General features: G+C 39.6%; 1 protein-coding gene across 1 annotated transcript in view; it reads left to right on the top strand.

Moving 5' to 3' along the window:
• LOC124722897 (trafficking protein particle complex subunit 10) overlaps nucleotides 1-13461 on the top strand; it is a 166905-nt gene that overhangs the window by 56814 nt on the left and 96630 nt on the right. Inside the window, exon 12 of the mRNA XM_047248038.1 lies at nucleotides 12334-12462. Coding sequence (XP_047103994.1) covers nucleotides 12334-12462 — 129 coding nt within the window. The remainder of the gene's footprint in view (nucleotides 1-12333; nucleotides 12463-13461) is intronic.

Genomic DNA, 13461 nt, shown 5'->3' with positions numbered 1-13461 from the left:
AGCCTTTTTGTTCTTCATTTATAATTTTGTTCTGTGTTGTATGTGTCATTAATTTCTGTGTAATGACTGAAGTTAATATTTTGTATATTGTTGGTAGGCATATTATGGGGCGATATTTAGCTGGGTTTGCTGTGTCTGCTTGATCTTTAGGTTTCAGATAAGTTATTCCATGTGTAAGTGTATCAGGGAATGTGTATGGGTCTGCAATGTAACTGTTAAATAATTTAGTTAGATGTGAATGTGTTGAGGTGAATTTCTTTAGCCAGAAATTTGCTATTTTATCTTTTCCAGGGGCTTTCCAATTGTGAATAGAATTAATTGCTTGGGTGACTTCATGTTGCAAAATTATCACTTCAGGCATTTGTGGTATCATCTTGTACATATCTGTTTCTGCTTGTATCCACCGTGCATGCCTGTTATGTTGTACCGGGTTTGACCATATATTGCTCCAGAAGTGTTCCATGTCTGTTATGTTTGGTGGATTGTCTATTTTAATGTGTGTGTTATCTATTGTCTGGTAAAATTTCTTTTGGTTTGTGTTGAATGTTTGGTTTTGTTTCCTTCTATTTTCATTTTTTTTGTGTCTTCTAAGTCGTTTGGCCAATGCTTGTAATTTCTGCTTCTTTTCATCTAATTGCTCTATCACTTCTTGTTGTGAGATTTTACCTAACCTTTTTCTTTTTTTTTTTTCTGACATTTCATTTCTTATAAATTGTGTTACCTGTCCGATGTCTTTTTCTCAGTTTTTCTATTCTGATCTGTAGCCTGTGTTGCCATGCTGGTTTTGTGGGTTTCTTCTGTGTGTTGGTTGGTTCTGATCTCTGCCTAGTGTGTATATTTAGTGTAGTGAGTGCTCCTATATAAACCAGTAGTTGTAACTCTTCCATAGTTGTTTTCATTTATTTTGTTGTGTATGATTGTGTTGATAGTTTTTATTGTTGTTTCGACTTGTGGGTTATTTGGCGGTCTATGCAAGAATGGCCTAATGTCTGTATTTGTGTCTTTGTATTCTATATATGTCAGCTGAAATTTTTCTTCTATATCTAACACGTGTGTCACTTCGTGTTCTCTTTGTGCTTGTTCTGTGGGCTGTCTTAAGATTTCGTTTTCCTCTGACTGTTTAATTGATGCGTGTTGTTCTTTGTTTGTTTGCTCCGGGATGTTTGAGTCCATTACTGTATTTTCTTCTTCTTCTCATTGCGCATTATTTTGTTCCAGTATTTGTTGTACTTGTTGTTTGATGTCTTCTAATTCTGACTGGGGTATTCTGTTATTTTTGATTATTACACGGATCTGATCAGCTAGTCGTTGTTCTGTTAAAAATTTTAATTCTGGGTATCTGGTAATAAATGTTGTGTATACTTGTGATCTGTATCCAGTTGTGTTGGTTCCTAGGTTTGTTGCTTGGTAATAACAGAACATGAGGTGTCGATTAACTTCATCTGACCATCTCATCCTCTGTCTTTGTTTTCCTTCTAGGGTGGTTGCAGGAAGCATATCCTGCAAAACACCTCTATTTGGATTTGAATCATTTTCCAGTTGGCTAGCAGTGTCGTTACCATTGTGGGCGGGCATAGGGTTCAAGCATCGTCCCCGACCATGACGGCGCTTGTCCGAGGCTTCTTTAGTTCTGTCCTGAACCAACTAATCACACTAAAAGGCGGGTTAGCCCTATTAGTGGTTTGTTCTTTTCGTCGCCTTTTACGATTGACAGAACATACCGGAGGCCTATTCTTTTCCCGGGCCTTATTATTATTATTATTATTATTATTATTATTATTATTACTACTACTACTACTACTACTACTACTACTACTGCTGCTGCTGTTGCTTGGGGCCAGTGTTCAAGTTACATACTGTAAACAGAGAAAGGTCATACATGTTACCTTTGGATGGGAATTTAGGTTCTTACATATCAGAAACACAAAACATTAATGTGATGTTAGTACACTAGGAGTGTCAATGGATAGGTATTGAAGATATAATGCCCATGTAGTCTTAGGAACAGGAAGGTAGTTGAAGGCAGTAGTGAACAGTGAACTTCGAATTGGATTATATATCACAAAGATAACCTGGACAACAATGGCAGTGGCATATTTATTGCTATATAGAATGTAGTAATATCTAGTGATGTTATTTCAGAAACTGAATGTGAAATAACCTATGTGAAGGTAAGCATGAAAGGTAGGTCAAACATGGTACTTGGAGCCTTTTATGGACCACCTTCTTTAGGAGCAGAGCACTTCAGAGAATACTTGGAGAATAATGTTAGTTTCTCAACCATACCATTGTAATAGTGACATCTACATACACGTACATACTCCACATGGCACTGCACAGTGCGTGGTGGAAGGTTCATTGTACCAGTGTTTCCTGTCCTGTTCCATTCACATATTGAGTGAAGGGGAAAAGTGACTGTGTATATGCCTCTCTAAATGTGTTCCAATCTCTCACACAATCTTCTCACGATCCCTACAAAAGATATACTATTTTCACACAGTATTCTTGGAATACAGGTTTTCTAAATTCACCTGACAGAATTTTGTGAGACCTATGTCATCTTTCCTCCAAGTATTCCCATTTCTGTTCTCCAAGCATTTCTGGTACACATCCATGTGGCCCATAATGACCTGTAACAATTCTGACAGTACATCTCTGAATTTGTACAACATCTGTTGTCATAACTTTTCGATAAGCATTCCAAACACTGAAACAATATTGTAGAATTGGTCACACTAGGATCTTGTATGTGATTTCCTGTACGTATGTGTTACATTTATCCAGTACATTTCGAAAAAATGTAAGTCTTCTCTTCACTTTCCCTAATTACTGATTTTATATGACTATCCCATTTCATACTGCATCAGTATTACCCCTAAATATGATAGTGTAGGTTTTCTCAGCAAAATTCTTGAATAAATCTCACCATATAGCGGAGATGCTGAGTCCCAGATAGGCACAACATAAAGACTATCACAAATAAAGCTTTTGGCCATTAAGGCATTTGTCAACAGTGGACACACACACACACACACACACACACACACACACACACGAGCATGCATGCGCAACTGTAGCCTCCTGCAACTGAAAAACATTAAAGGTGTTTAGCACTTCCTTTGGGGTCTCTAGATGTTACTGTTGTCAGCTACAGTGGGAGACAGCACTGACACAAACAAGGAAGGAGGGAAGTTGCATTGGTTGGTGGCAGGAATCCAAAATTATCTGTACATTAAACTTAAAGGTTAATGTAACACTTTATTTCTAAAAAGAAAAGAAACAAAACTTCTCTTTATCAAGTGGCTGCCTGTGCTTTTTACATGCAAATACTTTTGTCCCTATTACTACTCGCAGAACGCAGGCTAATAACGTACTCAGTACTGATGCTCTTGAAGTCTGTGACCAAACTGGACTGGCTAGTTATGGGCAGCTGGTCAAGTCCGTGTTGACGAGGGGCAGTGAACTCTCTTCCTGGAGGTGTGGCACTGCCTGCTATTTTCACTGGTTTAGGGGCCAGCACCTTCTTGATGCTGTTTCACGGCACTGCACTGGTTGGTGTGCAGTCAGTGCTTTAGGGACTGCACAGTTACCTTTATTTCTGTGGAACATTTGGCGTTCAATATAATCTGTTGGGCTCATTTAGTGGAATATTTTTCAAGGCTATCACATTTTTCCGAAGACTCCCTACACTCATATCTTAGTAGTTGAAGTTGTGAGACAATTTGGAACACCTTTCAGAAATCTAGGAAATGGAATCTATATGTTACCCTGCATCTACTCAATTCCAGTCATGTTGGACTATTCGCTGCACAAGAGATTTTCAGTAAATACGAGCTTGGAAAAGAGCTAATTGTACCACACGTTCAGTGTAAAATCTAACTGGGATTCTATGAGAACCTGATGTCTTGTTCACTTTGAGTATCAACGGGTGCTGGTATTGATGCGTTTCATTTGAGTCTGTATGGTGTCAAACACCGGTGTGACAGTACACTCCTGCATGCATGCCTTTTAAGTGCAGAACTTAATACTTGTTCTTTCTATCTACTGTCTCCAGTTTGAGCACAAAACAGATCCTCGAGACATTGAATGGAAAGTTTGGACCCATTCATTGTTATATGTTTGAACAGAACATCTAGGATTTGCTGATACCTATAGAATCAAAAGGTCATATGATTAAAACTAAATTAGTGCCAGAGGTTGGGAATTGCATGAGAATATCTGAATGTTTTATCTGAAATTTACTTCCTGCAGATAGAGAACCGACTCATGATGGGAATACTCCTAGTATCAAGTACACCCAAACTTCGTGAATTAATTAATGTGGAGAAGGGCCTAAGTGAAGTGATCTTAATGCTGTTTAGCTGTAACAGTATTGTGGACTACAGGTATTATAAGAAATGGTAGGAAAGATAGAAAAATATTTTTGCTTAGTAAGAGTGACAGTAAACAAGTCACTGAATACCTGAGTAATCAACATCAAATATTTAGCTTTGACGATAAAGATATATAGCACCAAAATTCAAAAGCATTGTCCAATACACATTACAAGTGGGAGGCCTCAGATGCAGCCATCGATTCGGCTCATGTTTGGCCACTCCGTTGTGTACAACCTACTATATAGGACTCGACGTTCTGGCTCAGTACTCCCACTCCCAATTTTGAGAAAACCACCCCTATAATTCATGACTTGCAGTAGACTCAAAATTGACAAGTTAGGTAGATTGAGCATTTTTTGACATATAGATGGAGTCTGCAAATGTATATTTTCATAGAAATCGAGGGGAAAAACTGTTACTGTTGCCACTTATGCATCAAGGTAAATGCTGTTCAATTGAAGTGAGGCTGGTATAGCGATCAAGGCATCTGGTTGGGGAGCACAGAACTTTAGTTCAATTCCCAAAGGCATTTTGAAGTTTTCCCCTTTGTATTATTCTCCATATCAAAATTGATAGGAATAGGAAGGTAAGTAAGGTAAATAAGAACTTTTAAACATGGCTGCATGGTCAGTGACCATTTACAAATTAAAGTTAAAGCAATTACAGACTTAGGTCGCAAGATTGTAATGGCTTTAACTTTAAGGTAAATAAATTAATCAAAAATAATAAAAAGCTAGGCAGGTATATATATCTCAAACAACTTGGATTAGGAAAGAATTAAAATTTTAATCCTTGTCACCTTACAATGGCTCTTTCACTCACTCTGTTACATGTCCTCACTTTTTACAAACAAGATGCATGGTTCCTGTCATATAAATCTCAAGGCAAATATACTCACATTGCCAAGAACACCTGATGAATGCAATGTTTGCACATCATCATCATTCCTTCCAAAGCTTTGGTGGAAGGCAGACTTGGTTTACATTTAAAAATATTTCTTATTCAGGACTTAATTTTGATGCCTACCACATGTACGGCAATAAAAATTCTTGTGTGCATTCTGCCCCATGCCCCACTATAAACAACCGTCATGTGGTTGGATGTCTTTAGTCACAAGTTCACAGCAGTCTTACTTGAAATTTTTCTCTTACAGCGAGGCTTAAATTTTAATTCTTTGTTGACCAAGTTGGTTGAGAAATTTGTGTAACTTGTTACTCCTTATTGACTTACTTACATTATTAACCCTCATTTTCCTACCAATTTTATTATAGGAAAAAAAGAAACCTATAGAATGCGTTCCGGAATTGAACACAGGTTCTCTGCTCCCCAGAGTGCCAGTGGCACCTTCATTGAATTACATTAACATTATGGGCACCTAAGTGACAGTTGCACCAGCTTTTCCTTGATTTATAGGAAAATAGGAGTTTGCAGACCCTATACATGATGATGAAAAATGCTCAACTTTCAGTTATCTGTCACTCACCAGTTTTGAGTCAATTGTACATTTGAAATTAGCAGAAGTTTACTTTAAACCAGCGGTGGGGCATTATTGGGCCAGAACCTCTCAGAGGCCTTAATTGTAGTCTGTACACAAGCAAGCTGCCAAATAGGAGCTGAATCATTGGCAATGTCTAATGCCCTCCCCCTTGTACGACCAGTATGTGCTGAACAAGGTTTTAAGGGATGGGAAAGATCCACTGTGGTTCAGTAACCATGATGGAAGTTTGCTACGAAATGCAAATAGTGCCACATCACAAATTTTAAGATAAGCTGTAGTCTTGTTTCAAACAAAAGCTGCACAAAACCAAAATGAACATAAAGAGAGCAGGGTGAGAAATAAAACTTTTGTAATCTGATCTGACTAAAAATTTTAAGAAATTTTGGTTCTATTTAAAGTCAGTCAGCATACTGAAATCATCTATTCAGTGGCTCAGTGATCATACTGGCACCAAAACTGAAGATGGCAAAAGGCTGAATAACAGAATTTGATATTCCAAAATTCTTTCATCGTGGAAGAGGATAATATGTTTCCTCATTTTGGGTATCACACAAATGTCATAATTTAACATATTTGGATAAGTTTATATGCCAACTAGCTCTGCAGATGACGAAGAAATTGAAGAAATGTATGATGAAATAAAAGAAATTATTCAGATTGTGAAGGGAGACGAAAATTTAATAGTCATGGGTGACTGGAATTCAAGTGTAGGAAAAGGGAGAGAAGGAAACATAGTAGGTGAATATGGACTGGGGGACAGAAATGAAAGAGGAAGCCGCCTTGTAGAATTTTGCACAGAGCACAACATAATCATAACTAACACTTGGTTTAAGAATCATGAAAGAAGGTTGTATACATGGAAGAACCCTGGAGATACTAAAAGGTATCAGATAGATTATATAATGGTAAGACAGAGATTTAGGAACCAGGTTTTAAATTGTAAGACATTTCCAGGGGCAGATGTGGACTCTGACCACAGTCTATTGGTTATGACCTGTAGATTAAAACTGAAGAAACTGCAAAAAGGTGGGAATTTAAGGAGATGGGACCTGGATAAACTAAAAGAACCAGAGGTTGTACAGAGATTCAGGGAGAGCATAAGGGAGCAATTGACAGGAATGGGGGAAATAAATACAGTAGAAGAAGAATGGGTAGCTTTGAGGGATGAAGTAGTGAAGGCAGCAGAGGATCAAGTAGGTAAAAAGACGAGGGCTAGTAGAAATCCTTGGGTAACAGAAGAAATACTGAATTTAATTGATGAAAGGAGAAAATATAAAAATGCAGTAAATGAAACAGGCAAAAAGGAATACAAACGTCTCAAAAACGAGTTCGACAGGAAGTGCAAAATGGCTAAGCAGGGATGGCTAGAGGACAAATGTAAGGATGTAGAGGCCTATCTCACTAGGGGTAAGATAGATACCGCCTACAGGAAAATTGAAGAGACCTTTGGAGTTAAGAGAACGACTTGTATGAATATCAAGAGCTCAGATGGAAACCCAGTTCTAAGCAAAGAAGGGAAAGCAGAAAGGTGGAAGGAGTATATAGAGGGTCTATACAAGGGCGATGTACTTGAGGACAATATTATGGAAATGGAAGAGGATGTAGATGAAGATGAAATGGGAGATATGATACTGCGTGAAGAGTTTGACAGAGCACTGAAAGACCTGAGTCGAAACAAGGCCCCCGGAGTAGACAATATTCCATTGGAACTACTGACGGCCGTGGGAGAGCCAATCCTGACAAAACTCTACCATCTGGTGAGCAAGATGTATGAAACAGGCGAAATACCCTCAGACTTTAAGAAGAATATAATAATTCCAATCCCAAAGAAAGCAGGTGTTGACAGATGTGAAAATTACCGAACTATCAGCTTAATAAGTCACAGCTGCAAAATACTAACACGAATTCTTTACAGACGAATGGAAAAAGTAGTAGAAGCCAACCTCGGGGAAGATCAGTTTGGATTCCGTAGAAACATTGGAACACGTGAGGCAATCCTGACCTTACGACTTATCTTAGAAGAAAGATTAAGGAAAGGCAAACCTACGTTTCTAGCATTTGTAGACTTAGAGAAAGCTTTTGACAATGTTGACTGGAATACTCTCTTTCAAATTCTAAAGGTGACAGGGGTAAAATACAGGGAGCGAAAGGCTATTTACAATTTGTACAGAAACCAGATGGCAGTTATAAGAGTCGAGGGACATGAAAGGGAAGCAGTGGTCGGGAAGGGAGTAAGACAAGGTTATAGCCTCTCCCCGATGTTGTTCAATCTGTATATTGAGCAAGCAGTAAAGGAAACAAAAGAAAAATTAGGAGTAGGTATTAAAATCCGTGGAGAAGAAATAACAACTTTGAGGTTCGCCGATGACATTGTAATTCTGTCAGAGACAGCAAAGGACTTGGAAGAGCAGTTGAATGGAATGGACAGTGTCTTGAAAGGAGGATATAAGATGAACATCAACAAAAACAAAACAAGGATAATGGAATGTAGTCTAATTAAGTCGGGTGATGCTGAGGGAATTAGATTAGGAAATGAGGCACTTAAAGTATTAAAGGATTTTTGCTATTTGGGGAGCAAAATAACTGATGATGGTCGAAGTAGAGAGGATATAAAATGTAGGCTGGCAATGGCAAGGAAAGCGTTTCTGAAGAAGAGGAATTTGTTAACATCCAGTATTGATTTAAGTGTCAGGAAGTCATTTCTGAAAGTATTTGTATGGAGTGTAGCCATGTATGGAAGTGAAACATGGACGATAAATAGTTTGGACAAGAAGAGAATAGAAGCTTTCGAAATGTGGTGCTACAGAAGAATGCTGAAGATTAGATGGGTAGATCACATAACTAATGAGGAAGTATTGAATAGGATTGGGGAGAAGAGAAGTTTGTGGCACAACTTGACCAGAAGAAGGGATCGGTTGGTAGGACATGTTCTGAGGCATCAAGGGATCACCAAGTTAGTATTGGAGGGCAGCGTGGAGGGTAAAAATCGCAGAGGGAGACCAAGAATGAATACACTAAGCAGATTCAGAAGGATGTAGGTTGCAGTAGGTACTGGGAGATGAAAAAGCTTGCACAGGATAGAGTAGCATGGAGAGCTGCATCAAACCAGTCTCAGGACTGAAGACCACAACAACAACAACAGATAAGTAATCATGTAACAGAAGATCAACTAACATCACTCAATTGGAATCTGCCATCCAAAGAGCTTTTGATGAACGTCAACACCTTATAGCGGTCTTCTTTGACGTGCAAAAGGCTTAAGACACCTCATGGCGGCACCAGATCCTTGCTACCGTACACAATTGAGGTCTCTGCAGTCTGCTCCCAATTTGTATTCAGAAAATCTTATCTCTTGTATTTTCGGGGTTCAAGTTGGTGCAGACTTCTTGCAGGCACCCAGTTCTCTCCATATCAAAGAGAATGGTGTCTGGCAGGTCTCTGTACTGAATGTCCCTCTCTTTCTAGTAGCTGGGGGCCTCAGTATCACTCTCCTTGTATACTGATGATTTTTGCCTTTACTATTGCTCCTCTAGTGTGGGTGTCACTGAATGTCGACTGCTAGGCACCATACAAAGTGTGCAGGTTTGTGTCCTCACCATGGATTTTCGTTTTCAGCCACCAAGACTCGTATCGTGCACTTCTGTTGACATAGTACCAGTCAACCACAAGGAGAACTTTACCTCAACAGCCAACTACTCAATGTGGTGGAGATTTATCACTTTTTATGTCTGATCTTCGATGCTTGGTGAATGTGGATTACCCATTTTTGCCAGCTTAAACAAAAGTGCTGGCTGCATCTTAATACACTTCACTGCCTGAGTAACATAAGCTGGGGTGCAGATTGCACTACCCTTCTGCAGGTTTACAAAACCATGATACAGTCCGGTCTTGATTATGGGAGTCTGACATATGGTTCGGCATCACTTTCAGCATTCCGAATGCTGGATCTGATACACCATTGTGAGGTTCAACTTGTGACACGAGCCTTTTGACATAGACCTGTGAACAGCTTAATCATATTGGCTGGGGTCCTTCCATTGCAGATCAGGCACCTACAGCAGCTTGTCATTTATGCTACTTGTTTGCAGCTCTCCTAAGCATCTGAACTACTGTCTCCTCTTTCCAAGCACGGAAATCCATCTCCCACAGTGATGGCCCAGAGCAGGGATTACGATTGCAATCCATGGCCGGTCCCTCCTCCCTGAACTCCAGTTGTTTCCTCTACTACCTCTCCTCTGGGCCCTCTCATCTACAACTTCATTGTGCATCCCATGGCCACAACTTTGTCCTGATGTATCTCAACTTTCTAAAGACTCGGTTCATCCTGAGGCCATCCGCCACCAATTTTTCTCAATCCTTGGTGCATCCCAGGGTTCAGAAGTAATCTATGCTTATGGCTTGATGGTTGCTGATCGCGCAGGCTTTACTTACACACACACACACACACACGGACACGGGACATACTGAACTGTACTTCTTGCCAGATGGCTGTAGTGTATCCACTGTGGAGTTGGTCACCATATCTGGTGCTCTTGAGCATATCTGTTCTTGCGCAGGTAAGTCCTTTCTCATCTGCAGTGACTCCTTGAACAGTTTGCAAGCTCTTGACCAGTGCTACCATCGCCGTCCCATTGTTGTGGGCATCCAGGATTCTCTGTATGCCCTTGACCAGCGTGGATGCTTGGTGACCTTCGTGTAGACCATGGGCCGCATTGGGATCCCCGGGAAAGAACTCGCCGATAGCCTGGCCAAGCTGGCTGCCAGTAAGCCGACTCTTGGGATCCATATTCTGGAAACAGACCACCGATCGGTATTACACCCTTCACATTTTAGGGGTCTGGAATACAGAATGGCGCACTCTGACTTCAGCAAACAAATCATGGCCAATAAAGGAGACTACGAATCTGTGGAAGTTCTCCATGCAGACTTCTTGCAGGCACCCTTTGCTGGCTCCGCATCGGCCGTACTTGGCTGATACACGGTCATCTCCTCCTACTCAATGTCGTTGTGGTTCTCGTTTGACAGTGGTCCACATTTTGATAAACTATCCCAATCTAGCCATTTTGTGGTAGACTCTTCATCTCCGTAGCTCGCTACCCCTAGTGTTTGGAGACAGTGTCTCAGCAGCTGACTGTTTTGCATTTTATTTGTGAAGGAGGCTTTTACCATTCTGTTTAAGGGAGCCCTACTTAATCTTATCGGCCCACTGAGTGGTTGGCAGAACATTCTGTTGCCGGCTCTGCTCAGACCAAGCGGCGGCTGTCAGGACTTAGTGGTCCAGCCCAATCCTCACCCTACCTGCCCTTTTGCTCTTCCTCCCCTCTCTTGTGAGGTCTGTTCGACTTGTTCATCTTCTGTTTATCTGTGCTTATCTTGTCATGTCTGTGTTGCTCATGTTTCTTAGGCAGTTTCTGAGTGGTTTACCTCTGTTAAATGGCGGGGGTGAGGGATGTATGTCCCCTCTTTGCACTCTGCTTTCGGGGGCTTCCAGCTGGTCCCTAGATGGGGCACCTTGCCTGCCTTTCTTCCTGTGTCTCCTTTTTTTCCATCCTGTATTAGCCTTTGTTGACCTTTGGTAGACCTTGGGATTTTCTTCCACTGAGTTTTGTGCAGTAGACCTCTGATGTACAGTCACGTAGACCTGTCTGTTCGAGAAAGAAGGTACTGATGACCTAGTAGTCTGGTCCCTTTAATTACCCAACTAACATCATTCGCATGTTTTGTAGGCATGAGAACATTACACAAATCTTCAACAAACTCCAGTATCAGACACTATAAGAGAAGCATTTTGCTTCATGGAGAAATCCATTGTTGAAATTCTAGAAGCATAAGCTGAAAGAAGAGTTGAACAGCATATTACTTTCTCTCTCATGTGTCTTGCAAAATGACCACGACAGGAAGTTTCCTGAAATTAGAAACCATATGGAAGTTTATCAGTAGTCATTCTGCGTACGTACCATTCACGAATGGAACAGGGAGGGAGGAAAACAGTAGTGGTACCAGAAGTATCCTCCACCGCACTCTGTAAAAGACCTGCAGAGTATTGATGTAGATGCAAATATTCTTCGTACACACAAATGTAACAGAGAGAAACAATCATGTAATTCAATGAGAAGTGCACATTGCCATGCACTTCATTATGATTTTCAGTGTATAAATGTACTTACGGAAGTTGGTTAAAGATAATACACAACAGTTTTCCTTAAAACAACATATTCATACTGGCTTGCCCTTTTTATAAAAGTGTGAGTACCATTTTCAGGACAGAATACGCATTAATTTCATTGAAAACAAATGCAAAGGCAGGAAACCTTCCACAGTATTAGGACATGGCACATGCATTTCCTCATGTTCAGTTTCAGTTCTCCTGATCAGTTAAAAAACTGTTTTCCATCGTATTTATTTTGTCAATGCTTGAGTGAAAATTATTTTCTCTATGTGTAATATTTTTTCTGCCAGGTACATTAAACCAGAAGCAAATAGTGAAATCGCTCAGAAGTTGGCTATGCTGGAACATCTAGATTATAAACAGGACAAAAATCTTGCTTCCGCCAGCGTTGTTGCGAAAAACCCAAAACAGTTCCTCAGGTATTTATCTGCTGCATTGCACTTTATCTCAGTTCTTAAAACATTATGTAAATTGTTAGTGCTAACTTGTTTGTTTTATAAGTACAAGTCGCATGAAATGAAATGTAAATCAACTGAGGAAAGTTTCTACAATAATCAGCTGTCTATTTTTATTTCTATATACTGCAGTAAATTTATGAACAGGTTACCTTTATTAATTTAGTCAGTTTCTTTAGAGAAACAGACTAGGTTTTTGTGTTGCTTGTTTTTAAGTCTGATATTCAGTTCAAGAATTCCTCACTTTCTGTTAAACATTGCCCTTCTATTTAAACACATTATATTTGTGGAAGATCCACAATGTGTAACTCCTTTGAAGCTGTGAATATCACATGGCTTTTATTGCTTTAGTTGATACGCATTTTGGCTTACTGAGAATACAACATTTAAAGTATTGTAATGAGAAAGTACAGTTTAGGTTATTAATGAAGAACACTGATATAGTATAAAGAAATTTCAGTCCATCTAATTTTGCCAGTGTACTTTAATCCAAAGTGTACACTATAAAATTTAATTTTGCGAGTGCTGATCTTGGAAATCCGAAATATACTGAGAGCAAATGTGTGATGCAATTCTCACCTTATAACAGTAGTTCCTGCACATGATACTGAAAGTACTTAAAATTGTTAGATTTATAAAAATTACATTCTCTTAATTGTGTGTGAAAATTTGAAATGTATAAAGGTAATTGTCAAAAAGTCGTACAATTTTGTGAAGTTAGTAACAAATCACCCCCTTCTCTTAGTACTATTACATGGGGTGGAGTGCTACTTGGTGTATTAAATAAATCATTGGCCAAACTACCTTACACCTGGCATTTTGTAAGAAGAATTTTGGAGAGGGGTTTGGGGCATGCACGTACTGCTGTAATAAGGGATGGAAGTTTTTAAAGATATTCATTTCTGAGAGAGGTAGTTCAGACTTTCGATCAGTTATCTTTAAAAATGAACAACTGCACGTTCT

The sequence above is a fragment of the Schistocerca piceifrons genome, chromosome X (genome assembly GCF_021461385.2).
Source record: "Schistocerca piceifrons isolate TAMUIC-IGC-003096 chromosome X, iqSchPice1.1, whole genome shotgun sequence".
Lineage (NCBI taxonomy): Eukaryota > Metazoa > Arthropoda > Insecta > Orthoptera > Acrididae > Schistocerca > Schistocerca piceifrons.
Note: the sequence above shows the minus strand (reverse complement) of the source record. Positions and strands in the feature narration are given on the sequence as shown.